General features: G+C 62.5%; 1 protein-coding gene across 1 annotated transcript; it reads right to left on the bottom strand.

The window, feature by feature from the left end:
* Positions 1–90: 90 nt before the first annotated feature.
* Positions 91–26,506, bottom strand: CROCC (ciliary rootlet coiled-coil, rootletin). The gene is made up of 34 exons (XM_074161438.1): positions 26,372–26,506; positions 25,370–25,555; positions 24,298–24,381; positions 24,118–24,209; positions 23,856–24,021; positions 22,820–22,926; positions 22,528–22,734; positions 22,335–22,431; positions 21,101–21,196; positions 20,645–20,791; positions 20,354–20,553; positions 19,011–19,172; positions 18,010–18,154; positions 16,010–16,378; positions 14,783–14,976; positions 14,570–14,697; positions 13,494–13,645; positions 12,814–12,915; positions 12,597–12,731; positions 11,523–11,654; positions 11,202–11,440; positions 9,534–9,693; positions 9,282–9,449; positions 7,866–8,202; positions 6,576–6,703; positions 6,381–6,501; positions 4,820–4,977; positions 4,519–4,722; positions 4,221–4,421; positions 3,980–4,129; positions 2,538–2,696; positions 1,562–1,693; positions 246–365; positions 91–141 (listed from the first exon to the last, which is right to left on the bottom strand). Exons 1-34 carry the CDS (start codon positions 26,504–26,506, stop codon positions 91–93), a joined length of 5,364 nt encoding a protein of 1,787 aa, XP_074017539.1.
* Between the last annotated feature and the right edge of the window lie 1,136 nt (positions 26,507–27,642).

The raw sequence follows: 27,642 nt of genomic DNA, 5'->3' as shown, positions 1-27,642 counted from the left end.
GATGGGGACGGCTCCCCCTCAGCCGTGAGATGAGTTGTGCCGGTCTCTGCGGGGTGGGGGTGGTGGTGGGGGGGGGGCGGTGCGTGTGCTCTAGATGCTGGTGGGGTGACGGTGGAGCTCCTGCCCCTTCAGCAGCGCGATCTGTGAAGGAGGCGGGGGGGGGGTGTGTGATGGGGAGGGAAGAAGGGAGGGGACATGTGTGTGACCCCCCCTCCCCGGGCTGTGCCCCCCCCCTCCTTGCTTACCTGCTCCTCCAGGTCATGGCGGTGGTGCTGGGCGATGCGCAGCCGGTCCAGCTCCCGCCGCAGCTCCGGTGACCCCCCCGGGCTCGGGGGGGATGGATGCTCCAGCGCCGACACTTGCGCCTGGGGGGGGGGGGGGGTGTCACAGGGGGGTTGTCACCCCAAAAGCCCCTCTCCAAGCTGGGAGGAGCCCCCCCAAAAACAGCCCGTTCCCCTCCCGGTGCGAGCAGCGGCATCCCTACAAACTGGGATGAGCCTGTACCATCCCAGTAGAAGCACTGGCATCTTCCCTCAACTGGTATGAACCCCCAAAAAAGAGCCCAGCCCCATCCCAGTACAAGCACTGGAATCCCTACAAACTGGGATGAGCCCAGCACCATCCCAATACAAGTGCCATCATCTTTCCTGAACTGGGATGAGCCCCAAACAGAGCCCCCACCCCATCCCCGTACAAGCACCAGTACCTCCCCCAAGCTGGAAAGCACCCCAAATCGGAGACCAGTGCCATCCCAGTACAAGCACCAGCACCTCCCCTAGCTTGGATGAGCCCAACGCCCTCCCCGTGCAGGTACCAGCATCTCCCCAAACTGGGATGAACCCCCAAAAGAGCCCAGTGCAGGCACCAGCACCCCTCCAGGATGGGATGAGCCCCCCCCAGAAGAGCTCAGCCCCATCCCAGCGCAGGCACCAGCACCCTCCAAACTGGGATGAACCCCCAAAAGAGCCCAGCATCATCCCAGTGCAGGCACCAGCATCTCCCCAAACTGGGATGAACCCCCAAAAGAACCCAGCACCATCCCAGTGCAGGCACCAGCACCCTCCAAACTGGGATGAACCCCCAAAAGAGCTCAGCCCCATCCCAGTGCAGGCACCAGCATCTCCCCAAACTGGGATGAACCCCCAAAAGAGCCCAGTGCAGGCACCAGCACCCTCCAAACTGGGACGAACCCCCAAAAGAGCCCAGCACCATCCCAGTGCAGGCACCAGCACCCTCCAAACTGGGATGAACCCCCAAAAGAGCTCAGCCCCATCCCAGTGCAGGCACCAGCATCTCCCCAAACTGGGATGAACCCCCAAAAGAGCCCAGTGCAGGCACCAGCACCCTCCAAACTGGGATGAACCCCCAAAAGAGCCCAGCACCATCCCAGCGCAGGCACCAGCACCCCTCCACGATGGGCTGAGCCCCCCGAAAGCGCCCAGCCCCATCCCAGTGCAAGCCCTGAGTGCCTCCAGCGGGCGGGCAGCACCCGGGGGTGCCCCCTCCAAAGCCGGGGAAGGAGGGGGGGGGGGGGGGGGAAAGAGATCCGAGGGGCACCCACCTGCAGGTGCTGGATGCGCTGCTGCGCCTGCGCCAGCTCCCGCTCGGCCGTGCCCAGGGAGCGCCCCAGCCGGCCCTTCTCCGCAGAGAGCCGCAGGGAAGCCTCCTGCGTCTGCAGCTTCTCCCGCTCCACCTGGGGATGGGGTGGGAGGAAAATGGGGGGGCTGGGGAGGGCTTCACACACACCCCACACCACCCCCACCCCCCCGCACAACTCGCTCCAGCGGATAAAATATATACATATAAAACCATATAAAATATAGCAGATAAAAAGTTCTATATGTTTTACATGTAAAAGATAGCAGATTATATATTAAATATAAAATATAGTAGATAATATACATTTTTACATACAATATATAGCAGGTTATATATGTTAAATATAAAACATAGCAGATAAAATATATTTATTTTACTTATAATATATAGCAGGTTATACATGTTAAAGTATAGCAGATAAAATATATATACTTTACATATAAAATACAGCAGATTGCATGTATTGAATATAAAATATAGCAGATAAATATACTTTACATATAAAATACAGCAGATTGCGTGTATTGAATATAAAATATAGCAGATAAACATATTTCACATATAAAATACAGATTGCGTGTATTAAATATAAAATATAGCAGATAAAATGTATTTATTTTACATATATAGCAGATTATATATATTAAGTGTGTAGCAGATAAAATATATATACTTAGCAGATAAAATATATATACTTTACGTATAAAATATAGCAGATTGTATATGTTAGATATAAAATATAGCAGATAAATATATTTTATATAAAAATATATAGAGATAGATATATCTTTTTATATATATCTTTAGATTTATAATATATTTCTTAATGTGTATCTTTAGATATATCTTTGGAGAGACATATATATCCCCATATATAGATATCTATATATTCAGGGATATATATACACCCATGGTTGCCCCCCCCCTCACGCTCTCACCTTGTCCAGGGTCTTCCTCAGGGCGCTCCTGTCCTTCTCCAGGCGCAGGGCGAGGCGCTCAGCCCCCCGCTTCTCCCCCTGCGCCCGGGCCAGCGCGCGCTGCAGGCTGCCCACCCGCTCCTGCAGCCCCCCCCGCTCCTCCTGCCGCTGCCGCAGCACCTGCACGGGGTGGGGGGGGGGGGGGGACAGTCAGCTGTTGGGGGGCAGAGGGGGCTGGGGATATATGGGTGGCCATAGGAGGGAGGAGAAGGATGCTGGGGGAGGGGGGGGGGGGCAATAGGGTTCGGGGGCAATATGGGAGTTCGAGGGGGGGGCTATATGGGGGTCCACAGGGTGATGGGAGGGAAGGGGGCAATAGGGTGATGCAAGGAGGGGGGCAAGAGGGTGCAAGGGCTATATGGGGGGCCATAGGAGGGTGCAAGGGAGGGGGTAAAAGGCGCTGCAGTGGGCCAAGAGGGTGTTGGGGCAATATGAGTCCATGGGGGGGGCAGGGAGGGGGGCAATAGGGTGATGCATGGGGGGCAAGAGGGTGCTGGGGCTGTATGGGGGTCCATAGGGTGATGCAAGGAGGGGGGCAAAGAATGCTGCATGGGGGGGCAAGCAGGTTCTGTAGCTATATGGTGGTCCATAAGGGGGTACAAGGGAGGGGGGGGTCCATAGGGTGATGCAAGGAGGGGGGCAAAGGATACTGCGGGGGGGGGGAATAGGGTGCTGCCGTTATATGGGGTCCACAAGATGGTGCAAGGTGGGGATAAAGGATGTTTCTGGGGGGGCAAGAGGGTGTTGGGGATATATGGGGGTCCATAGGGTGATGCAAGGTTGGGGGGGGTCAAAGGATGCTGCGAGGGGGGGGGCAAAGGTGTGCAGGGTGCTGCATGGGGGCAATAGGGTGCTGCACGGGGAGGTTAGAGCATGCAAGAGGCTGCATGGGGGCAATAGTGGGGGGGTCAAGAGGGTGCAGGGGGCTGCATGTGAGGGGCAATAGGATGCTGGGGGAGTGGGCCAAAGGCGGGGGGGGGTTGCACGGGAGGGGCAATAGGGTTTGGGGGGGTGCAAGAGGGTGCAGGGTATTGCATAGGGGCAATAGGGAGGTGCAGGGGTGGGCAAAAGGGTGCAGGGGATGCGGGGGGGGGCAACAGGGTGCTGGGGCAGGGAAGAGGGTGCAGGGGCTGCATGTGAGGGGCAACAGGGTGCTGGGGGGGACAAGGGGGTGGTGGGGGCTGCACAGGAGCAATAGGGTGCTGGGGGGGGTAAAAGGATGCAGGGGGGTGCAGGGGGGCAACAGGGTACTGTGTGGAGGGGCAAGAGGGTGCAGTGGGGCTGCGCGGGGGCAAAAGATGCTGCATGGGGTGGGCAAAGGGGGCTGCCCAGGGGCAAAGGGCAGCGAATTTGGGGATCCCCACCCCCATCACTAGTTGGTGTGACCCCCCCCCCAACCTTACCTCCTGCTGCTGCCGGACCTGCGCCTCCAGCTCCTCCTTGCAGCGCTGCAGGGCCTCCTGTTCCTCCCGCAGCCCCCGCAGCTGCTCCCGCAGCGCTCCCTTCTCCTCCCGCGCCTCCGCCAGCGCCCGCCGGGCCACCTCCAGCCCCTCCTGCGACAGGGGGGACACTCAGCGTGACCCCCAAGCAAAACCACCCTGCTGTGGCATCCGTCCCCCTCCACCCTAGGGTGCTGGCTCCCACCTGCAGCGCCCGGCGGTCCAGCTCGCCGGCGGCCAGGGCGCTCTGGAGCTGCAGCAGCCGCTCATGGACCACGGTGCCATCGGCCAAGGTGGCCACCGTGGTGCTCGGAGCATCCTCCTTCGAGCCGCCCTCCGCCAACGCCGCGCTCAACCGCTCCATCGCCTGCTGCAAGGCGCCGGCGCGCTGCTCGCTCTCTGCGAGCTACGCCCCAAAACGACACCAAAATTCGAGATAATCGTTAAAAAAAAAAGAAAAAAAATTTCAAACAATGGGGATTTAGAGGAATTTGTGCTGTTACCTGTTTCTGCAGCAGCTCAGCCCGGTCCTGCATGGCCCGCGCCTCCGCTTGCCGCTCGCCCAGGGCCAGCCGTGCCCGTTGCAGCTCGCCCTCCAGCACCCGCTGCTGCAGCTCCAGGCGGTTGCTGCGGCTCTCCGATGCCTCCAGCCGCCGCTTGGCATCCTCCAGCTCGGCCTTGCCGGCCCGTACCGCACTCATCCTCTCCTGAGAGGCACCCGGACCCGTCAGGGATGGGGAGAGGGGCAGGATGCAGCCCCCCCCCCCCCCCCCCATCCCCACCCTGCCCCATGGCGATGCCCACCTGGGTGGCTCGGCGTTCGCCCTCGGCGTCGCGCAGGCTGCGTTCCAGCGCCGTCACCTTCTCCCGCAGCGCCCGGCGCTCCCGCTCGCCCCGCCGCAGCGTCTCCTCCTGCAGCAGCAGCGTGGCCTGGGCGCTGCTCAGCTCCCCGCCGCGACGCCCTGCCGCAGCCACGCCGCCGTTACCCACCTCGCCGGGGCATCCAAAGGGGCTTTTACCAGTTTTACTGGGGTTTACAGGGGATGCACGGGGGGGTTTACCCATTTTCTTGAGGTTTACAGGGGATGCAGGGGGGCATTTACCAGTTTTACTGGGGTTTACAGGGGATCCATAGAGGATTTTACCAGTTTTACTGGAGTTTATGGGGGTACAAGGGGGTGTTTGCCAGTTTTACTGGGGTTCACAGGGATGCATGGGGCTTTTACCAGTTTTACTGGGCTTTATGGGGGATGTATGGGGGCTTTACCCATTTTACTGAGGTTTACAGAGGATGCAGGGGGGCTTTTACCAGTTTCACAGGGGATGCAGAGGGGCATTTACCAGTTTTACTGGAGTTTATGGGGGATGCGTGGAGAGTATTACCGGTTTTACTGGGATTTACAGGGGATGCACAGGGCATTAGCCAGCTTTATTGGGGTTCACGGGGCATTGACCGGTTTTACTGGTGTTTATGGGGGATGCACAGGGGCTTTACCCATTTTATTGAGGTTTACAGGGAGCACAGGGGGGCATTTACCAATTTTACTGGGGTTCACAGAGGATGCACGAGCCTTTTACCAGTTTTACTGGGTTTTATGGGGGATGCAGGGAGGGGTTTACCAGTTTTACTGGGGTTTATGGGGCATACATGGGGCATTTACCACTTTTACTAAGGGACACAGGGGGGCATTTACCAGTTTTACTGGGATTTACAGGGGATCCAGAGGGGGTTTTACCAGTTTTACTGGGCTTTACAGGGGATGCATGGGGAGTTTAACCAGTTTTACTGGGCTTAATGGGGTCTGCAGGGGAAGCTTTTACCAGTTGTATTGGGTTTTAGGGGGGACGCATGGGTCTTTTACCAGTTTTACTGCAGCTTACGAGGGATGGATGGTGGGGTTTACCAGTTTTACTGGGGTTTATAGAGGATACAGGGGGAAATTTACCAGTTTTACTGGGGTTTACAGGGGACCCATAGGGGGGTTTACCAGTTTTACTGGGGTTTATGGGGGGATGCGCAGGGCTTTTACCAGTTTCACTGGGCTTAATGGGGTCTGCGTGGGTGTTTACCAGTTTTACTGGGGCATATCAGTGACGCACGGTGGGGTTTACCAGCTTTACTGGGGTTTACTGGGCACGCATGGGGTCTTACTGGCGTTCACAGGATTTGCTCGGGAGTTTTTAACAGTTTTACCGGGATTTTGGGGCCGTGCACGGGGGAAACCCCACCGAGCACCCGCAGTCCCAGGCAGCAGCATCACCCACCCTGTGCCTCAGTTTCCCCCAAAGCCCCCGCTCGCCGGGACAAATCACCCCAAACCCCACCATTTGGGGGGATGCCCCCCCAAAAAACGCCCTCCATCACCTTCCTCATTCTCAGCCACCAGCTTCTGGAGCTGCTGTGCCCGAGTGCTGGCGTTGTCCCTCTCCTCCTCCGCCTCCGCCAGCCGCCGGCCCAGGCTGCCCACCTGCACCCGCAGCTCCTCCTGGGGCGAGAAAACGGGGTGAAAAAGGGGCTTTTTGGGGGACGATGGGGAAGGGAGGGGAAGGGGACGCGTACCCGCTCCCGCTGGGCGTCCTGCAGCTCGCGCAGGAAATCCCGCAGGGCTGCCTGCACCGCCTCCGGCTCGGCGGCCGCATCGGAGTCTGGGGTTGAGCCGGGACTTCCCGCCCCCTCCGGTCCCCCACCTGTACGGGGACAAACTGGGTGGCATGGGGACACGGGGGCGCAGCAGCCAAGGGAGGATGGCAAGTGGGGTGAGCCACACTGGGATGCACCCAGGGAATATGGGGGATGTAAGAGATGGAATAATGGGGTATGGGGGACCCCCAGGGATGAAGCAATAAGGTATCGGGGACCCCAGGGATGCAGGGGATGGAGCAACGGGGTGATGAGGGACCTCCAGGGATGCAGGGGATGGAGCAATAGGTTGATGGGAGACCCCCAGGAATGCAGAGGATGTGGTAATGGGGTGATGAGGGGCCACTAGGGATAGAGCAATAGGGTATGGGGGACCCCAGGGATGGAGCAATGGGGTACAGGAGACCTCAGGGATGGAGCACTGAGGTACGGGGGGGACCCTAGAGATGTAGGGGACACAGCAACAGGGTGACAGGGTGCAAGGGATGGAGCACAGGGTGATGGAGATGCAGGAGATGGAGCAATGAGGTACGGGGGACCCCAGGGATGCAGGGCTTGGAGCAACAGGGTGATGGGGGATCCCCAGGAATGTAAGAGATGGAGCAATGGGGTATGGAGGACCTCCAGGGACGGAGCAACAGGGCATGGGGCTCCCCCAGGGATGCAAGTGATGGAGCAATGGGGTGATAGGGATGCAGGGGATAGAGTAATGGGGCATGGGGGACCCCAAAGTTGCAGAGGATGGGGCAATGGGGTGATAAGGGACCCCCAGGAATGCAGGGGATGGAGCAACAGGTTGACGGGGGATCCCCAGGAATGCAGGGGATGGAGTAATGGGTTGATGGGGACCACCAGGGATAAAGCAATAGGGTATGGGGGACCCCCAGGGATATAAGAGATGGAGCAGTGGGGTATGGGGGACCCCCAGGGATGTAAGAGGTGCAGCAGTGGGGTACAGGGGACCCCAGGGATGCAGGGGACAGAGCACTGAGGTGATGGGGATGCAAGGGCTGGAGCAACAGGGTATGGGGACGCCCCAAAGGGATGCAGGGAGAGGATGGAGCAACAGGGCGATAGGATGCAAGAGATGGAGCAATGGGATATGGGGGACCCCCAGGGGCGCAGTGAATGGAGCACTGCAGCGGGATGCGCCGCAGCAGGATCCCTAAACAAGGGAGGGGGGCACTGGGGGTCCCCAGGGACTCTCACCCTTGCCTGGGGAGCCGGTCCGTACCCGGCCGATGCCCATGGTGCGGCGCAGGGCGGACTGGATGCCCCCCAGGCGGGTTTCGGCAGCCCGGCGCAGGGCCTCCCCGCGGGCCAGCTCGGCTTCCAGCCCCTGTGCCCGGCCCTCGGCCGCGCTCAGCCGCAGGCTCAGCTCCGCCGCTTCGCCCCGCGCCGCCTCCACCTTCAGCTGCAGGTTGCGGGCATCGGCCAGAAGCTTCTTCTCGTTGCCCCGAGCCTCCTCCAAGCTGCGGGCCAGGTCCTTCTCCCGCTGCCGGAATTCACCCTCCGCCTCCGACAGCCGCCGCTGCAGGTGCTGGAGCTGGTTGGAGGGGGCGGAAAGGGGGTGATTGTGGGGGGACAGTTGGGGTGCAGGGTGCGGAAAGATGGGCAATGGGCTGCAAGGGATGGAGCAATGGGGGATGGAGGACCCCCGGGAACGGAGGACCCCCAGGGATGGAGCAGTGGGATACTGGGGACGCCCAGGGATGCAAGGGATGGAGTAATAGGGTGAGACCCCCAGGGACAGAGCAAAGGGGTGTGGAGGACCCCTAGGGATTCAGAGAAGGGAGCAATAGGGTGATGGGGGAACCCCAGGGATAGAGCAATGGGGTGCAGAGGACCCCCAGGGATGGAACAATTGGACATGGGGGACCCCAAGAGACGCAAAGGATGGAGCAGCAGGGTGATGGAATGTAGGTGATGGAGTAATAGAGTATGTGGGAGCCCCAAGGATGGAGCAATGGGGCATGGGGGACCCCAGGGATGGAGGGGACACAGCAACGGGTGATGAAGGACCCCCAGAAATGCAGGGGATGGAGCAACAGGGGTATGAGGGTCCCCAGGGATGTAGGGGACACAGCAACAGGGTGATGGGGGACCCCCAGGGTTGAAGGAGATGGAGTAATGTGGTATGTGGGACCCCCAGGTACATAAGAGATGGCACAATGGGGCATGGGGGACCCCAAGGATGCAGGGAGTGGAGCAACAGGTTAACAGACATGCAAAGGATGGAGCAACAGGGTGATAGGGACCCCCAGAGACGCAGGGGACAGAGCGGCGGGGTGATGGGGACCCCCAGGGACACAAGGCACAGAGCAAAGGGACAATGGGGATGCAAAGGACAGAGCAAGGGGGGATGCCAGTGACCTCCAAGGATGCTGGGCAGAGAGCAGTGGGGTGATGGGGACATAGGGGACCGAGCAGTGAGGTGACGGGGACACTCAGGGACACAGTTATGGGGCAATGGGGACGCTTGGGGACAACAGGCACCGAGCTATGGGGTAAGGGGACAGGGACACCTCGATACCCAGGGTACCAAGCTGTGTGGTGATGGGGACACTTCGGGATGTGGGGTAGCAAGCAATGCGGCTGTGGGGAACCTGGGGGACCCCCCCACACCTCCTTCCTGGCAGCCTCCGTGCTGGCTTCACTCTCCACCACCTTCTGCTTGAGGCCGAAGGCTTCGCGGCGGCTCTCCTCCTCCCGCTGCTCCTCCAGGGCCACGCGCGCCTGCAGCTCACACACCTCCTTGCTCCTCTTGCTGTTCTCGCTGTCCAGGTCCTTCACCTGCCCAAAGGAGGAGATGGGGGGCGGCTTGGGGACACCCCAAATGGCTGGAGGGGTGGGGGTCTCCACCACCCTCCTCCTCACCTGCCGGCGCAGCTCCTGCAGCTCGCGGCGGGCGTCGAGGCGGGCACGCTCCAGCTCCCGCAGGGCTGCCCGCAGCTCCGTCACCTCCCGGTCCGCCGCCGCCCGCCCGTCCTCCACCAGCGCCAGACGCTGCTCCTTCTCCTCGCTGGCACGCTTCAGGCTGCGGGGGGACAAAGGGCTGGCATCACCGCCCCCCTGCCCCAGGCGCATCGCCCTAGTCCCGAGCATCTCCCTCCATCCCTGACATCACCCTGTCCTGAGCATCCCGCTCAAAAACATCCCCATCCCAGGTATCCCCCCGCCCCCCAGCATCCCCCCCCCAACCTTGGGCACCCCCTCCCAGGTATCACCCCATCAGGGCAGCCCCCAACCCTAAGCATTGCCACCCCCAAATATCCCCTCTGTCCCCCAACATCCCCCTCTAAGGCACTGCCCCATCCCAAGCCCCTCTCACCTCAGGCATCCGCCCTGTCCCAACCATCCTGCTCCAGTGCATCCCCACATCCCTGAGCATTCCCCATCCCCCAGCTCCCATCCCCTTGTCCTGAGTATCACCTTCACCCCGAGCATCACCACCCAAGGCATCACACCACCCCATATATGTCCTAACCTGAGCATCCCTTTATCCCAAGCATCAGCCTTTAGGGCATTGCACCATCCCCTGCATCTCCCAGTTGGAGCAATCCCATGTCCCAGGCATCATCCTGACCCCGAGCATCACCCTCCGAGGCATCACAACACCTCATGTACCTCCTAACTTCAGCATCCCCTTATCCTGAGCACCACTCTGACCCTGAGCATCCCACCATTCCCTGTATCTCCCAACTCGAGCATTCCCCTGTCCTGAGCATACCCTGACCCCAAGATCACCCTCCAAGGCATCACACCATCCCCTGCGTCTCCCAGCCTGGGGATCCCCTCGTCCTGAGCATCACCCTAACATTGAGCATCCCCCTCCAAGATGTTGCATCACCCCATGTAAGTCCCAACTTGGACATCCCCACGTCCCAAACATCACCTTTGTCCCAAACATCATCCTCCATGGTATCACACAATCCCCTACCTCTCTCAACTTGGGGTTCCCCTTGTCCCAAGCATCCCCCCAACCCCGAGCATCCCTCTCCAAGATGCTGCATCACCCCACGTGAGCCCAATCTGGGCATCTCCCTTGTCCCAAACATCCCCCCTGTCCTGAGCATCATGCTCCAAGTCATCATACCATCCGCTGCGTCTTCCAACTTGAGCATCCCCATGTCCCAAGCATCACCCTGACCCCGAGCATCGCTCTCCAAGGCATCACACCATCCCATGTGTCTCCTAACTTGAGCATCACCCCAATCCTGAGCATCCCCCTCCAAGATGTTGTATCACCCCATGTGAGCCCAACTTGACCATCCCCTTGTCCCAAACATCACCCTGACCCCAAGCATTGCCCCCGACCCCGAGCACTGCCCTTCAAGGTGTTGCATCACCCCACGTAAGTCCCAACTTGGGCATCCCCTTGTCCCAAACATTGCACCATCCCATGTATCTCCCAGCTTGAGCATCCCCATGGCCCAGGCATCACCCCGACCCCCAGCATCACCCTCCAAGGTGCTACATCACCCCATGTAAGTCCTAACTCGGGCATCCCCCTCGTCCTGAGCATCCCCCAACCCCGACCCTCACCTGATGCGCTCGCCCTCGGCGCGCCGCAGTGCCGCCCGCAGCTCCTCGTTGGAGCGCCGCAGGGCTTCCTTCTCCCTGGCCTCGTCTCCCAAGGCCCGACGTGCCTCCTGCGCCTGCCGCCGCTGAGCTTCCCGGCCCTCCCGGCTCTCCCGGGCTTCCCGCTGCGCCTCCAGCAGCTCCCGCCGTCCCGCTGCCCGCGCCTCCGCCACCAGCCGCAGCTGCGCCCGCACCTCCTCCGCCTGCACCCGGGGCGGGTGGAATTTAGGGGGTGGGGGGGGATATTTGGGAGAGGGTGGGAAGAGATCTTGGGAGGGGATTCACCTCCCGCAGGGCACCGTCCCGCTGCTTGGCCGCCGCCGTCGCTTGCTCACGGAGAGCCTTGGTCTCTCGTTCGTGGGTGGCTGCTGTCTCCTCTGCCTGCACCCGCAGGGCACGCAGCTCCGCAGCCAGGCTCTGGGGGGGTCGGGGCGGCGGGGGATATAGCACCCTGAGTCCCCCCCCCGGCAGCATTGGGGTCCCGGGGGGGATGGCAGTGGGGATGGTGCAGGGATGGGGATGTGTGGGTACCACACCCGAGCATCCCCATCGCCACGGAGCTTGCAGTGGGGAGAATGGAGTGGGGGGCTTGCAATCGGGGGGCTGCAAGAAGGGGGGGGTCATGGGGGGGTGTAGCAGTGGGGCTTGCAATGCGGGAGGGTGATCATCAGGCATTGAGGGTTGCAAAAGGGGGGACATGGGGGGGACCTGGGCGCATGAAGAGGGTGAATGCTTGGGCATGGGGGCTTGCAACTGGTGGCGGGGGGGGGGCAATCCTCAGGCATTGGGGCTTGCAATGGGGGGGGGCAACTGAGGACATCCAGGCATGGGGGTTTCCTGTGAGAAGGGTCATAAGAGATACCCAGGCACGGGGGTTTACAATGGGGGGGCCACAGGGGATGCACAGCCATAGGGGTTTGCAATGGCGGGGGGGGCATAGGGCATTCCCAGGCATGGGGGTTTGCTTTGGGGGGGGCATGGGGGACACCCGGGCACATAATGAGGGTGAATGCTTAGGCATGGGAGCTTGCAACTTGGGGGGGGGAACCTTCAGGCACTGGGGCTTGCAATGGCAGGGGGGGGAGCACTGAGGATGCCCAGACATGGGGGTTTCCAGTGCGGGGGGGCATAGGGGATACCCAAACATGGGGGTTTGCAGTGGGGGGGGGCATAGGGGATGCCTACACATGTGGGTTTGCGATGTCGGGGGACGTGAGGGACTCCCACACATGGGGGGTTGCAATGGGAGGGGACGCAAAGGCATGGGACTTGCAGTGGGGAGGCACGTGGGGCTCTGTGCCATTCTGGGGGGGGGGGGGGGGGTGTGTGTCCCAGGACCCCCCCTCCACACCCACTCACCTGCTCCTTCTCCTGGTGGCCGGTGACCTCTCGCCGCTGCTGCTCCAGCTCAGCCGTGGCCTCGGCCAAGCTCTGCTGTAGCCCCCGCAGCGTCTCCCCCAGCGCCGCCCTCTCCTCCTCCTGCAGCGCCAGCGCCTGGACGGGGGGGGGGACGCGGCTCAGCCCGGGGGGGGACACACACAGAGCTGGGACATGGGGGGACACTGGGGACACCCACCTGCTGCTTCTCGCTCTCGCGCTGCCGCTGCGTCGCTGCCAGCTCGGCCACCAGCTCCTCCTGCTCCCGCGCCAGCCGGCCCCGCTCAGTCTCCAGCTCCTCCTGACACCCCCGAAAATCACCAGCGAACCCCCAAAAATCAGCATCGTACCCCAAAATACCCATCGCGCCCCAAAAATCACCCTTGCAGCCCCAAAGTCACAACTGCACCCGAACAATCGGCATCGCACTCCCCAAAAATCAGCGTCACGACCTCTGAAAATCAACACTGCACCCCAAAATCAGCATTGTGTCCCCCCAAATCAGCATCACACCCCAAAAATCTGCATCACACCCCCTAAAAATCAGCATCACGACCCCAAAATCAACATTGCACCCTAAAATCAGCACCGCACCCCCCAAATTAGCATCGCACCCCAAAAATCAGCATCATGTCCCCTAAAAGTCAGTATCGTGACCCAAAAATCAGCATTTCTCCCCCAAAATCAGCACTGTACCTCCCCAAAAATCAGCATTGCACCTCCCCAAAAATCAGCATCGCCCCCCCAAAATCAGCATCACGCCCCCTAAAAGTCACTATCGCCCCCCAAATCAGTATCACGACCCCAAAATCAGCATTTCTCCCCAAAAAACAATATCGCACCCCCCCCCCAAAAACCCATGACCCCCCCGGTGCCCACCTTCTCGCGCTGCAGGCGGTCGAGCTCGTCACGGTGGGCGTCGCGGGCGTTCTGCAGGGCCACCGTCACCGCCGCCGCCTCGGCCGCTGCCACCGCCTGCCGCCGGGCCTGCAGCTCCTGCTCCCGCTCCAGCCGCGCCGCGCTCAGCTCCGCTGCGGGGACACCACCCCGGTCAGCGGGGACCCCCCCCGGGGAGGGCAGCGTGGGGTGGGTTAAGTGACAGGAGCAGGGACACCAGGGGGACACGGTGGCGGAGGGTTTGTCGCGATGCTGTTGCTGGTGGACGGGGATGGATGGGGAGGGGGAAACAGGGATGGATGAGGGTGGATGGGGATGGAGAGGAATAGATGGGAAAGAGGGTGAAAATGAGGATAAAGAAGGGGCTGGATGAAGATGGAGACAAAGATGGGGATGGACAAAGATGGGGACAATGATGGGGATGAAGATGGTGATGGATGGGGATGACAATGAAGAAGGGACGGATGGAGATGAAGAAGGGGACAGATGGGGATGGGAATGGAGACGGATGGGGGTGATGAGGATGAAGATGGGGACGGGAATGGAGATGGATGGAAGGGATGAGGATGAAGATGGGGATGAAGATGGGGATGGGAATGGAAATGGATGGAAGGGATGAGGATGAAGATGGGGATGAAGATGGGGATGGGAATGGAGATGGATGGAGGGGATGCGCATGAAGATGGGGATGGGAATGGAGATGGATGGAGGGGGTGAGGATGAAGAAGAGGATGGGGATGGGAATGGGAATAGAGATGGATGGGGGGGATGGGAATGGAAATGGATGGAGGGGATGCGCATGAAGATGGGGATGGGAATGGAGATGGATGGAGGGGGTGAGGATGAAGAAGAGGATGGGGATGGGAATGGAAATAGAGATGGATGGGGGGATGAGGATGAAGATGGGAACAGATGAAGGGGATGAGGATGAAGATTGAAATGAGGAAGCATAGGAATGGATGGGCGTAAGGATGAAGATGAGCATGGCTGGGGATGGTGATGATGATGAGGAGGAAGGATAAGGACAAGTCTGGGTGGGGATGGCTGGGACCCCTCACCCTCCAGCGCCTCCTTAGCCTGGAGCAGGCTCCGTCCCTCGGCCTCCAGCTGCTGGTTGCGGGTCTCCAGCTGGGCCAGTTGCTGCTGCAGCTGGAAGATGCTGCTCTCCAGCCCCTCCTTCTCCGACCTGCCGAGACACCGCCGGCCACGCTGCTGAAACCGGGGGTTCACTGGGGTGGGGAGACACGCTATCACCCCCCTCCGGCACCCACCTGAGCCCGGCTGCCTCCTGGGCCTGATCCTGGCCGTGGCGCTGGGCGGCGGCGAGCTGGACGGCCAGGTTGGCCCCCTCCTTGGCCAGTCCCTCGCGGGCCCGGCTGAGCCGCAGCAGCTCATCCCGCAGCCGCTCCTGCTCCCCCCGCGCCTGGGCCAGCGCCTCACCGGCCGCATTCTGCTCCTGCACCGCCTGCCGGGGCACGGGGTGTCAGCCCCACTGCACAGTTACCCCCCCACAGCCTCCCAGTTGCCCCATGCATCCTCCCAGTCGCCCCATGCATCCGCTGTGGTCCTCCCACTTAGTCCATGCATCCTCCCAGTTACCCCATGCACCCTTCCCACCCCTCCCAGTCGCCTTGTGCACCACCCCCAACCTTCCAGTTGCCCCCTCCACCATCCCCATCCTTCCCAGTTGCCCCGTGCACCCTCGCACTTACCCCATGCACCATCCCCACTCCTCCCAGTTGCCCTCTCCACCATCCCCATCCCTCCCAGTTGCCCCATGCACCCTCCCACTTACCCCCTGCACCATCCCCATCCTTCCCAGTTGCCCTGAGCACCCTCCCCACCCCATGCATTATCTCCACCCCTCCCAATCGCCCCCTGCACCATCTCCATCCCTCCCAATCACCCCATACACCTTCCCCACTCCTCCCAGTCGCCCCCTGCACCATCCCCATCCCTCCCAATTAGCCCATACACCTTCCCCACCCCTCCCAGTCACCCCCTGCCCCATCCCCAGCCCTCCCAGTTGCTCCCTGCACCATCCCCACCCCTCCCAGTTGCCCTGAGCACCCTCCCCCCCCCGACTTACCCCATGCATTATCTCCACTCCTCCCAGTTGCCCCCTGCACCATCCCCAGCCCTCCCAGTCGCCCCCTGCACCCTCCCACCCCTCCCAGTTGCCTTAAGCACCCTCCCCACACACACACTTACCCCATGCATTATCTGAACTCCTCCCACTTGCCCCCTGCGCCCTCCCCATCACTCTTAGTCGCCCCCTGTACCCCGACTCCTCCCAGTCGCCCCCTGCACCATCCCCAGCCCTCCCAGTCGCCCCCTGCACCATCCTCACCCCTCCCAGTTGCCCTGAGCACCCTCCCCCCCCGACTTACCCCATGCATTATCTCCACTCCTCCCAGTTGCCCCCTGCGCCCTCCCCATCACTCTCAGTCGCCCCCTGTACCCCCACCCCTCCCAGTGCCCTCCCTTTCCCGTCTCACCTGGCCCAGGTGCTGGCGCAGCCGGAGGTGCTGGCCCCGCAGGGTCCGCAGCTCGCCCCGCAGCCCCCTCCAGCCCTCCTCTGCCGCTCGCCGGGCCCGTTCCAGCCCCAGCCTCTCCACCGCCCCGGCCCGCCGACCCCGCTCCAGCCGCCCCCGCAGCGCCGCCAGCTCCCGCCCCAGCTCCCGGCTGCGGCTGCGGCCGCTCTCCCGCTCCTGCTCCAGCCGGGCCAGCCCCCGGGCCAGTTCCCGCCGCTCCCGGGCCAGCCCCGCCGCCAGCTCGCTGGTCCTGGCCAGCGCGTCCCGCAGCCGGGCCACCTCCGCCTCCGCCGCCCGCTGCGCCGCAGCCCGCTCCCCGCAGCTGCCCTGAGCCTGGAGAAGAGGGGGGGGACACACACACGGAGGGTGTGTGTGGGGGGGTCCGCGGCGGGGGGCAACCACCCAGGGCACCGGGGGGGACGCAGTGCTTGGGGGGCATCCAGTGCATGGGAGGGTACCCGGTGCATGGGGGGGGACCTGCTGCATGGGGGGCACCCAGTGCATGGGGGGGGACCCAGTGCATGGGGGGGGACCTAGTGCATGGGGGGGTACCCAGTGCATGGGGGGGGTACCTAGTGCATGGGGGGGTACCCAGTGCATGGGGGGGGACCTAGTGCATGGGGGGGTACCCAATGCATGGGGGGGGGGGGCCGGGACACCCAGTGCACAGGAGGGACCTGCTGCATGGGGGGCACCCAGTGCATGGGGGGTACCCAGTGCATGGAGGGGACCTGCTGCATGGGGGGGCACCCACCCAGGGCACCGGGGGGGGACACAGTGCTTGGGGGGCATCCAGTGCACGGGGGGGGGGACCAGCGCATGGGGGGTACCTGCTGCATGGGGGGCACCCAATGCATAGGGGGGGGGACACAGTAATTGGGGGGGACCCAGTGCATAGGGGGTACCTTCTGCATGGGGGGGCACCCACCCAGGGCACCGGGGGGGACACAGTGCTTGGGGGGCATCCAGTGCATAGGGGGGTACCCAGTGCATGGGCGGGGGGGGCACCCAGTGCACAGGAGGGACCTGCTGCATGGGGGGCACCCAGTGCATGGGGGGGGACCTAGTGCATGGGGGGGGTACCCAGTGCATGGGCGGGGGGGGGGGACACCCAGTGCACAGGAGGGACCTGCTGCATGGGGGGCACCCAGTGCATGGGAGGGCACCCAGTTCATGGAGGGGACCTGCTGCATGGGGGGCACCCACCCAGGGCACCGGGGGACACACAGTGCTTGGGGGCATCCAGTGCATGGGGGGGGGACCAGCGCATGGGGGGTACCTGCTGCATAGGGGGCACCCAATGCATAGGGGGGGCGACACAGTAATTGGGGGGGACCCAGTGCATAGGGGGTACCTTCTGCATGGGGGGGCACCCACCCAGGGCACCGGGGGACACACAGTGCTTGGGGGGCATCCAGTGCATGGGGGGGTACCCAGTGCATGGGCGAGGGGGGGGACCCAGTGCATGAAGGGGACCTGCTGCATGGGGGGCACCCAGTGCATGGCGGGGGGGACCCACTGGGACACAGTGCTTGGGGGGCACCCAGTGCATAGGGGGGGACCCAGTAATTGGGGGGCACCCAGTACATGGGTGGGGGGGAAACCAGTGCACGGGGGGGGCACCCAGAGCATGGTGGCGACTCAGTGCACAGGAGGGCAGGAGGGGACCTGCTGCTTGGGGGGCACCCAGGGCACGGGGGGGCACCTGCAGCTTGGGGTTGCACCCGCTGCATGGGAGAGGTTGTACCCGCTGCAGAGGGGGCTAAGCCTGATGCATGGGGGGGTGCACCCACTGCAAGGGGGGGGGGTTAAGCCTGATGCATGGCGGGGGGGGGGGGCGGGTGCACATGGGGTTTAGGGGCTGCACCCGCTGCACAGGGGCGAGCCTGCTGCAGGGCAGTTACATGCTGCTGGGGGTTGCACCCGCTGCAGGGGGTTCCGGGGGGATGTGGGGGGGTACCCACCTTGCTGAGCGCCTCGGCCAGTGCCTCCCGCTCGCCCCGGGCCACCTCGGCCTCCATGGCCGCCCGGCTCAGCGCCTCCCGCGCCTCCAGCAGCTCCTGCTGCGCCCCGACACGCTGCGCCTCCAGCTCCTCCACCTGCTGCTGGCTGCAGGCACCCCAGGGGGGCAGCCGGGGGGGGACAGGGGGATGCAGCACCCACTCAGGGGGGCACGGCAGCACCCACTCTTTTGCAGCACCCACTTGGAGGGGGGGGTTGCGGCACCCACTACTTTGGAGAACCCATTCGGGGCAGGGGTTGCAGCACCCACCTCGGGGGGAAGGATTTCAGGGCACTCCCTTTGCAGGGGGGTTGCAGCACCCACTTGGGGGGTGGGAGGGAGGTGGCAGCACCCACATCGGAGGGGGGCTTCAGGGGACCCTCCTAGGGAGACTGCAGCACCCACTTGGAGCGGGGGGGTTGCAGCACCCACTATTTTGCAGGACCCACTTGGGGCAGGAGCTGCAGCACCCACTTTGGGGGGGAGCTTCCAGGGAGCCCACTTTGCCGGGGGGGGGACCTTTCAGGGGACCCACTCTGGGGGGAGGTGCAGCACCCACTGAGATGTTACCACACCCACTTGGGGGGTGGGAGGGAGGTGGCAGCACCCACTTTGGGGGGGGCTTCAGGGGACCCTCTTGGGGGGGCTTCAGGGGCCCCACTGAGATTTTGCAGCACCCACTTGATAGGGAGGTTGCAGCACCCAGTTGGGGGGGGGGAGAGAGGCTGCAGCAGCACCCAACTTGGGGGGAGGTAAGGTGACAGCACCCACAAGTCAGGGCTCAGGGGACCCACTTGCAGGGGGTGGCAGGGGACCCACAGGGACTTTGCGGCACCTACCTGGGGAGGGGGATGCTGCAGCACCCACTATCTCACAGCACCCACTGTTGTGCAGCACCCCGGGGCGGGGGGTGGCATTACACCCCCTCCCATGTCCATCCCCCCCCCCGCGCCGTGCCCCTACCTGCGCTCCAGCTGCTGGCGGGTGTCCTCGGCGGCGCGGGTGGCCTCGTCCCGGGCGTCCTCCAGCCCCTCGCCCCGTCGCTGCAGCTGCGCCCGCTCCTGCTGCAGGGCACCCACCCGCTGCTGCTCCTCCGCCAGCGCCTCTTCCGCACGCTGCCGCTCCCTGACCCAGGGACAGACGGACGGACACGGGTGGGCGGAGGGACGGACAGACGGACATGGGTGGGCAGACGGACTGGGTGATGCTCCCGGGTGGGATGCGCCAGGGTGGAGGGATGCGCAGGGATGCGCAGGGATGCACAGGGATGGACAGACAGACATACAGAGCGGAATATGTGGGGCTGGAGGGACAGACAGACAGGGCAGGACACACAGGGATGGACAGACAGACATACAGAGAGGAATGTGTGGGGCCGGAGGGACAGACGGACAGGGCAGGACACACAGGGATGGACAGACAGACATACAGAGAGGAATGTGTGGGGCCGGAGGGACAGACAGACAGGGCAGGACACACAGGGACAGACAGACATACAGAAAGGAATGTGTAGGGCTGGAGGGACAGATGGACAGGGCAGGATGCACAGGGACAGATGGACAGGCACGGCGAGGCAGGGAGGGACAGACAGGCGTGCAGGGATGCATGCATGGACAGACAGACAGGCCAAAATGCCCAAGGATGGAGGCACAGAGCGGGGAAGGTGTGCAGGGAAGGACAAACAGCCAGGCCAGGGGGATGGATGGACAGACAGACAAGGCAGGATGCATCAGGACAGACGGACAGCCAGAAACACACAGGGAGAGACAGGAAGGGATGGAGGGACAAACAGACAGGCCAGGATGCGCAGAGACAGACAAACATGTAGGGGTCATGGGGAGAGATCAAAAGGGATGGACGGACAGATGGACAGACTGGAGGGATGCAGGGGGATGGATGTGCAGGGACACAGGGATGGACAGACAGACAGACGGGTCAAGACGAAGAGGGACTGACAGACAAGCAAGGACGCAGAGGGACAGACAGACATGCAAGGATGCAGAAAGACAGAGGCAAAGGAACAGACAGACACAAGGATGCAGAGGGACAGGTGGACACAAGCACAGGGACACCCACACAGGGACAGCTGGACAGACGGACGGAGCTGGGGACAGGACAGACAGACGGAGCTTGGGACAGACCGATGGAGCTCGGGGACAGATGGACAGAGCTGGGACAGACCGATGGAGCTCGAGACAGACCGATGGAGCTGGGGACAGATGGATCGATGGAGCTCGGGACAGATGGATCGATGGAGCTCAGGACAGACCGACAGAGCTGGGGACAGACAGACAGACAGCAGGTACCTGCGCAGGACCTCGCTCTCTGCACGCAGCCGGGCCACCTCCCGCTGGGCCTCCTCCTGCGCCCGCCGGCAGCCCCCGGCCTCGGCGCTGAGCTGCTCCAGCCGCTGCTCCAGCGTCCCCAGCCGCCGCTCGCTGTCCCCCAGCTCCCGCCGCAGCCCCCCGGCCACCTCCCGGCTGGCCTCCGCCTGGCCACGGGCCTCCTGGAGGGACAAAAGTGTGTGTGGGGGGGTCAGCCTTCATCATCCTCATCCTCACCCTCCTCCTGCACCCCACCCCACCCCCGGTGCTCACCTGCAGCTGGAGGTGGCGGCGGCGCAGGGCGGCGTGAACGGCGGTGGCTGCGGCGCCGGGGGAGAGGCTGCGGCGAGGGGATGTGGGGGGACACGGGGGGGGCTCCAGGGAGGAAGGGGGCTGCTCGGGGTCGTCAGCCAGAACCGCCTGGGAGGGGAGGGGGGGACACCCCAGTCACTGAGGGGAAACTGAGGCAGGGAGGGGGAAACTGAGGGGTGGGGGGACACTGAGGAAAGGAGGGAAACTGAGGCAGGGGGGAAAATGAGGTGGGGGGGAACTCAGGAAATGGGGGGGAACTGAGGAATTGCGGGGGGGAAACTGAGGAAAGGGGGAGGGAGAAACAGGCAGGGGAGGGAGGAAACTGAGGAACGGGGGGGGGGAACTGAGGAGGGAGGCGGAGGACTCCCCCCCCGGGGTTGCAGAGGGGTTGGGGGGGCAGTGGGGAGCCCCCAGCACCTGGGTGACATCCTGCAGTGTCTGCCGGAGCAGCTCCACCTCGGCGCGCAGGGCCTCCACCTCCGCCGGAGACGGCTCCTGGGCACGTGAGGCCTCCTGCGAAGCCCATCAGCGTGGCGTCAGGCACCGCCGGCAGCCGTCCTGCCCTGCCCATGCACCAGGCACTGCACCCCGGCATGCACCGCGCCCGGCCACGCATCCTGCATCACCCCTCGGCATGCACCAAGCCCTGCTGCATGGGGGTTGCACCCGCTGCATGGGTTAAGCCTGTTGCTTAGGGCGGCAGGCGTCACGCCCTGGCATGCATCACGTAATGCACCCTGGTGTGCATCGCAGCCGGCATGCACCGCTCATTGCACCCTGGCATGCATCATGCCCTGGGATGCATCGTGCATCACACCCCAGCGTGCATCACAGCTCAGAATGCATCACGCACGGCGCTCCTGCGTGCATCTCACACTGGTGAGCATCGTGCATCACGCTCTAGCACGCATCATGGCCTGGTACGCATCATGCACCGCACGGTGGCATGCATCTTGCCCTGTTGGGCACGCTGCCTTGGCATGCATCGACCCGGTGGGCATCGTGCGCTGCAGCTGGACATGCACACTGCGCGGGTACGCATTGTGCATCATGCACCAACATGCGTCATGGCTGGACATGCATCATGCCCTGGCATGCACCATGCACCATGCCCCAGCGTGCATCACAGTTTGGCGTGCATCCTGTCCTGGCATGCAGCATGCATTGTGCCCCAGTGTGCATCATGGCTTGGCATGCATCCTACCTCGGCATGCAGCTTGCATTGTGCCCTTGCATGCATCACAGCTTGGCGCACATCCTGCCCCAGTGTGCATCACGGGTTAGCACACATCCTGCCCCAGCATGCAGCGTGCATTGTGCCCCTGCATGCATGACAGCTTGGCATGCATCCTGCCCCAGCATGCAGCATGCATTGCACCCCAGTGTGCATCACAGCTTGGCATGCATCCTGCCCTGGCATGCAGCATGCATTGTGCCCTTGCATGCATCGCAGCTTGGCGCACATCCTGCCCTGGCATGCAGCGTGCATCATGCCCCTGCACGCATCACAGCTTGGCATGCATCCTGCCCCAGTGTGCATCACAGCTTGGCGCACATCCTGCCCCAGCATGCAGCATGCCCCGTGCCCCAGCCTGCACCCTTGCACCCCCAGACTCATCCCACCCCGGGACCGGTGGTGCTGGGCGCTCACCAGGTTCCGCAGCTGCAGGTTCAGCGCCTCCACCGCCCGCTCCTTCTCCCCATCCTCAGCCCGCAGGCGCTCCAGGGCCGCCGCCAGCTCCGCCAGCCTGCAGCGAGACACCACCAAGGGGGGGGTGTCACCCACCCCCTGTCACACCCCCCACCCCCAAAAAAACCCCAAAAAACCAACCCACCCCCAATACCTGGCGCTGAGGGCGGCTTTCTCCAGGTCGGCGTCCCGCTCCTTCGCCGCCAGCTGCTGCTCCAGCTGTGCCAGCCGCATGGCCTGCTTCTCCCGCGCTGCGCCCGCCTGGCTCTCGGCCACCCGCAGGTTGGCGGCCAGGTGAAGGCAGGCGGCGTGAGCAGCCCTGCCCGCCCGCGAGGCCTCGTGCCTCAGCTCCGAGAGATCCCTGCAGCCGGCAAGATGGGACCTTGGGGACCTCATGGTCCTTGGGGACCCCTCCAGGGAACCCCCCACCCTGGGACGCTGCTGACCTCTCGGTGGTGGATTTCATCTCCCCGAAGTGACGCCTGAAGGCCACCACCTGCCTCCAGAGGGTCAGGAGCCGGCTGTGCTCGTTGCTGAAGTAGGTGTTGAAGGACTGCCCGCGGGACAGAGTGGTGTTACTGTCCTCCCCAGTGCCCACCCGGGTGCCCCGTGCAGCCACTTCTGTCTTGCAGCGCCCCCCCCAGCAGCATCCCCACCTCCCATCACATGCCACACTCCCTGCACCCCCAAATTCTTCACGTGACATCCCCCGTGGCCCCACATCCCTCCTGGTGGTCCTGCATCCCTCCCCGGTGGCCCCACATCTCTTTCCGTGCCACATGCCTCCATTCCTCTGCCTTGCCTCACTCTCCCATCATGTCGCACCCTCTGCATCCCCAAATTCTTCTCCATGCAACATCCCCTATGGCCCCGCATCCTTCCTGGTGGTCCTGCATCCCTCCCTGTGGTCCTGCATCCCTTTCTGTGCTGCATCCCTGCATCCCTCTGCCTCGCATCACATGCCGCATCCCCTGCACCCCCAAATCCTTCTCCATGCAACATGTCCCACAGCCCTGCATCCCTTCTGGTGGGCCGACATCCCTCCCAGTGATCCTTCATCCCTCCCTACATTCCATGCCGCATTCCCACATCCCTCTGCCTTGCATCACCCTCCCATCATGTGCTGCATCCCCTGCACCCCCAAATTCTTCTCTGTGCAACATCCCCCATGGCCCTGCAGCCTCAGGGGGCTTCAATCTCAGCCTCTCCGCGTTCCCGCATCCTTTTCCATGCATCCCTCTACATCACATCACCCTCCCATCACGTGCCGCCTCCCTTGCACCCCCAAATTCTTCTCCATGCAAAACATCCCACGGCCCCGCATTCCTTCTGGTGGCCCCGCATCCCTCCCAGTGATCCTTCATCCCTCCCTGCATCCCTTTCCACGCCACATCCCCGCAGCCCTCTCCCCGCCACCTCCCGTCCTCCTCCCTACCACATCCCCAGGACCCCCACATCCCCGGGACCCCCCCCTCAGCAAACCTCCTCCTCGCGCCTCCACTCTGCCTCCCGCTGCTCCAGCTCATCCCGCGCCCGTGCCCAGTCGGCTGTCAGCTTGCGGATGTCCTCGCTCAGCGCCGCGTTGGCCACGTTGGCTTGTTCCAGCTGCTCCCGCAGCATGGAGTTCACCTGCACCAGGCTGCTGCTCCTGGGACGGGGTGGGGGGGGGTGTCACACACAGCCGGAGCATCACCCTGAGGCGGGGGGGGGGAGGTCCCACAGCTCCCCAGGGACCCCCACTTACCTCTGCTGCTCCTCTTCCAGACGGATCAGGGCGTTCTCCAGCTCGTTGCTGCTCTCCTCCTCCGGCTGTGAGCTGCTGGCATCCAGCTGGCTCTGCGGGGACATCAGCCCCCTCACCATCACCCCACTTTGGGGGAGGGCGGATTTTGGGGCAGGGGGACTCCCCCAAACCATCCCTCACCGTCAACCTCTCCTGCTCCAGCTCCGTTGCCTTCTCCAGCAGCTGCTGCTCCACTTCCCCACATTTCTTCTTATACTGCAACACCTAGGTGGAGGGGACGGGGTGGGTGACACCACAGAGGGGGTCACAGAATCAGAGAATGATATGGGGTTGGAAGGGACCGCTGGAGGTCACCCAGTCCAACCCCCTGCCAGAGCAGGGTCACCCAGAGCAGGTCCCACAGGAACGTGTCCAGGGGGGTTTGAATGTCTCCAGAGAAGGAGACTCCACCACCTCTCTGGGCAGCCTCTGCCAGGGCTCTGCCACCCTCACAGCAAAGAAGTTCCTCCTCATGTTTAGATGGAACTTCCCATGTTCAAGTTTGTGCCCGTTCCCTCTTGTCCTGTCCCTGGGCACCACTGGAAAAAGACTGGCCCCATCCTCCTGACACCCACCCTTTAGGTACTTATAAGCATTGATCAGATCCCCCCTCAGTCTTCTCTTCTCCAGACTAAACACACCCAAGTCCCTCAGCCTTTCCTCAGCAGAGAGATGCTCCAGGCTCCTCATCATCCTCGTAGTCTCCACTGGACTCTCTCCAGCTGTTCCCTGTCCTTCTGGAACTGGGTAGTCCAGAACTGGTCCCAGTGCTCCAGATGGGGCCTCCCCAGGGCAGAGCAGAGGGGCAGGATGACCCCCCTCCACCTGCTGGTCACACTCTTCCTGATGCACCCCAGGATGCCATTGGCCTTCTTGGCCACCAGGGCACATTGCTGGCTCCTGGGCATCCTGTTGTCCACCAGGACTCCCGGGTCTTTTTCCTCAGAGCTGCTCTCCAGCAGGTCCCCCCCAACCTGTCCTGGTTTGGGGGGGTTATTCCTCCCCAGGTGCAGCACCCTGCACTTGCCCGTGTTGAACTTCATCAGGTTCCTCTCTGCCCAACTCTCCAGCCTGTCCAGGACTTGCTGGATGGTGGCACAACCTCTGGTGTCCCCTCACCCAGATCATTGATGAACACACTGAACAGGACCAGACCCAGTACTGACCTCTGGGGTCCCCAAAATGTCCCTGTGTCCCCCGGGGAAGGATTTACCTTGGCTTGGAGCTTCTGCACCAGCTGGGCTTGCCGCTGCTGGCCCTCCTGGTAGGCCTGCAGCTTGCGCTTGTAGGCGGCTTGTTCCTCCTCCAGCAGCCGCCGCAGCTCGATGTTGTGCTGGGCCAGGCTCCGGCTCTCCGCCGCCTCCCGCTCGCCCGTCTCCAGCCGCAGGGTTTGCTCCAGCTGGGGCGGGATGCGGGAGATCCCGGGACACCCCGTCCACCCATCAGGATGCTAAACACCACCTCCTCCTTTTGTCCACCCCCCCCCCCGCCAGCACCCACCGAGCATCCTCCGATCTCACTCCCAGCACCCCAGCCCGGATAAAGGCATCGCTCCGGGGTGGTCCTACAGCAAACCCCCATGGGGCCGAAGCTGAGACACCCCCCCGCCCCCCAAATCTTGCATCCCCCCCTCTTTGCATGCAAAGGGTAGGGAGGAATGGGAAAATTTGGGGGTGCTTTTAAAAATAACCCAACTTTGAGTCCAGGGGTTCAGCAAAGCCCCGTCCCGGCTCGCACAGGATGAGCCGATGGGTAAAGGATCCTTGGGCTCAGTGGTGGCGATTCCCTTTGGGGTATTTTCCTGATATTTGCCTTTTTTTAGAAAAAAAAAAACAACCGGGCAGGAACAGAGGGGCTACCCGCTAAAAAAGCCCCTTCATTCGGGTGTCCCCAGGAACCACGTTCAGCGTCTGGCCGCTGCCCAAAGCCCTTTTTAATTCCCCTGTTGCCATGGCAAAGGCGAGGGATGCCGACGCTTCCCGAAAAGCAGCGGGATAAATAAAAAAAGGATGGGGGTCGGGGGCAGAGAATTCTTTGTGAATCCCACAGAACAAGCCCCAGCAAGCCAGGACGGGTCCAGACAAGTTGGATGCACCGAAATTCCCACCGCTGGGACACCGCAGCATCTCTCCCTCCGAGCACGGGGAACGCAAAGGCTGCGGCTTGCACCACCTTGATTTTTGGGGTTAAAACGGCTGGGTTTGGGGTGACTCACCCGCTCACTGATGGCGTTGTACTTGATGGCCAACTCATCGCGCTCGGCCCGGCTCTGGGCCAGCAAGTCCTCCACGCGCGACAGCTCCTGCTGCAGGATGCGGTTCTCCTCCTGGAGGGACAGCAGCGAGGACATGGCCCCCGCGACGGCCGCTGCGGGACGGGGACGGGGAACGGGGCTCAGGACGCCTCCCGAAAGCAGCGGGATCGGGATCTGGCCCTGGGATCGGGATCCAGCCCCGGGACGGAGCCAAGATACCCTTTGTTCCTTCAGCGGAGAAGGGGGCTGGGTTGAGCCTTCCCCCGCCCCACGCTTGGCCGAGGCCACAAAAAGCACTTTTTTTCCCCCCAGATGCGAATGCTTCGCCCCGTGCAGCTCAGAGACACCGAGCGACGCGGTTTGCAGCCGCAAAACTGCCGCGAACTTGCATTTGCAACGGCAGAGACCACTGCGAACACGCGCTCGGAAGGGCAAAAACCACAGAACCACAGAATATTTTTGGTTGGATGGGACCTTTGAGATCATCGAGTCCAACCAACAACAACAAACAACAACAACAACAAAACCAAAAAAAACCCCACTAAAAACAAAACCAAAAAAACCCCTAAAAAATCCCGGAACACCAAACACCAAAACCAAACCAAACCAAACACCCACAACCACACACCGCACCTACCCACAAACAGACACAACCCAACAATCCCGGGCACTAGATCATGCCCTGAAGTGCCATGTCTACACGTTCCTTAAATCCCTCCAGGGATGGTGACTCCACCACCTCCCTGGGCAGGCTGTTCCAGTGCCTGAGGACCCTCTCAGTAAAGTCATTCTTCCTAATATCTAATCTAAACCTCCCCTGCCCCAACTTCAGACCATTTCCTCTGCTCCTGTCATTATTCCCTTGGGAGAAGAGTCCAACACCCACCTCTCTACACCCTCCTTTCAGGGAGTTGTAGAGGGCAATGAGGTCCCCCCTCAGCCTCCTCTTCTCCAAACTAAACATGCCCAGTTCCCTCAGCCTCTCCTCGTGTGACTTGTTCTCCAGACCCCTCACCAGCTTGGTGGCTCTCCTCTGGACACGCTCCAGCAGCTCCATGTCCTTCCTGGAGTGAGGGACCCAGAACTGGACACAGCACTGGAGGTGAGACCTCACCAGTGCCCGGTACAGAGGCACCATCACTGCCCTGCTCAGACCACTGCAGATTTGCGTTTGGAATGGGAAACCCGCAGGAAATTCACAGTTGCCAATCACAAAACCACCGGCAAATTTG

Source organism: Numenius arquata, chromosome 20 (genome assembly GCF_964106895.1).
Source record: "Numenius arquata chromosome 20, bNumArq3.hap1.1, whole genome shotgun sequence".
NCBI classification, from domain to species: domain Eukaryota; kingdom Metazoa; phylum Chordata; class Aves; order Charadriiformes; family Scolopacidae; genus Numenius; species Numenius arquata.
This window is presented reverse-complemented; position numbering and strand designations above follow the sequence as displayed.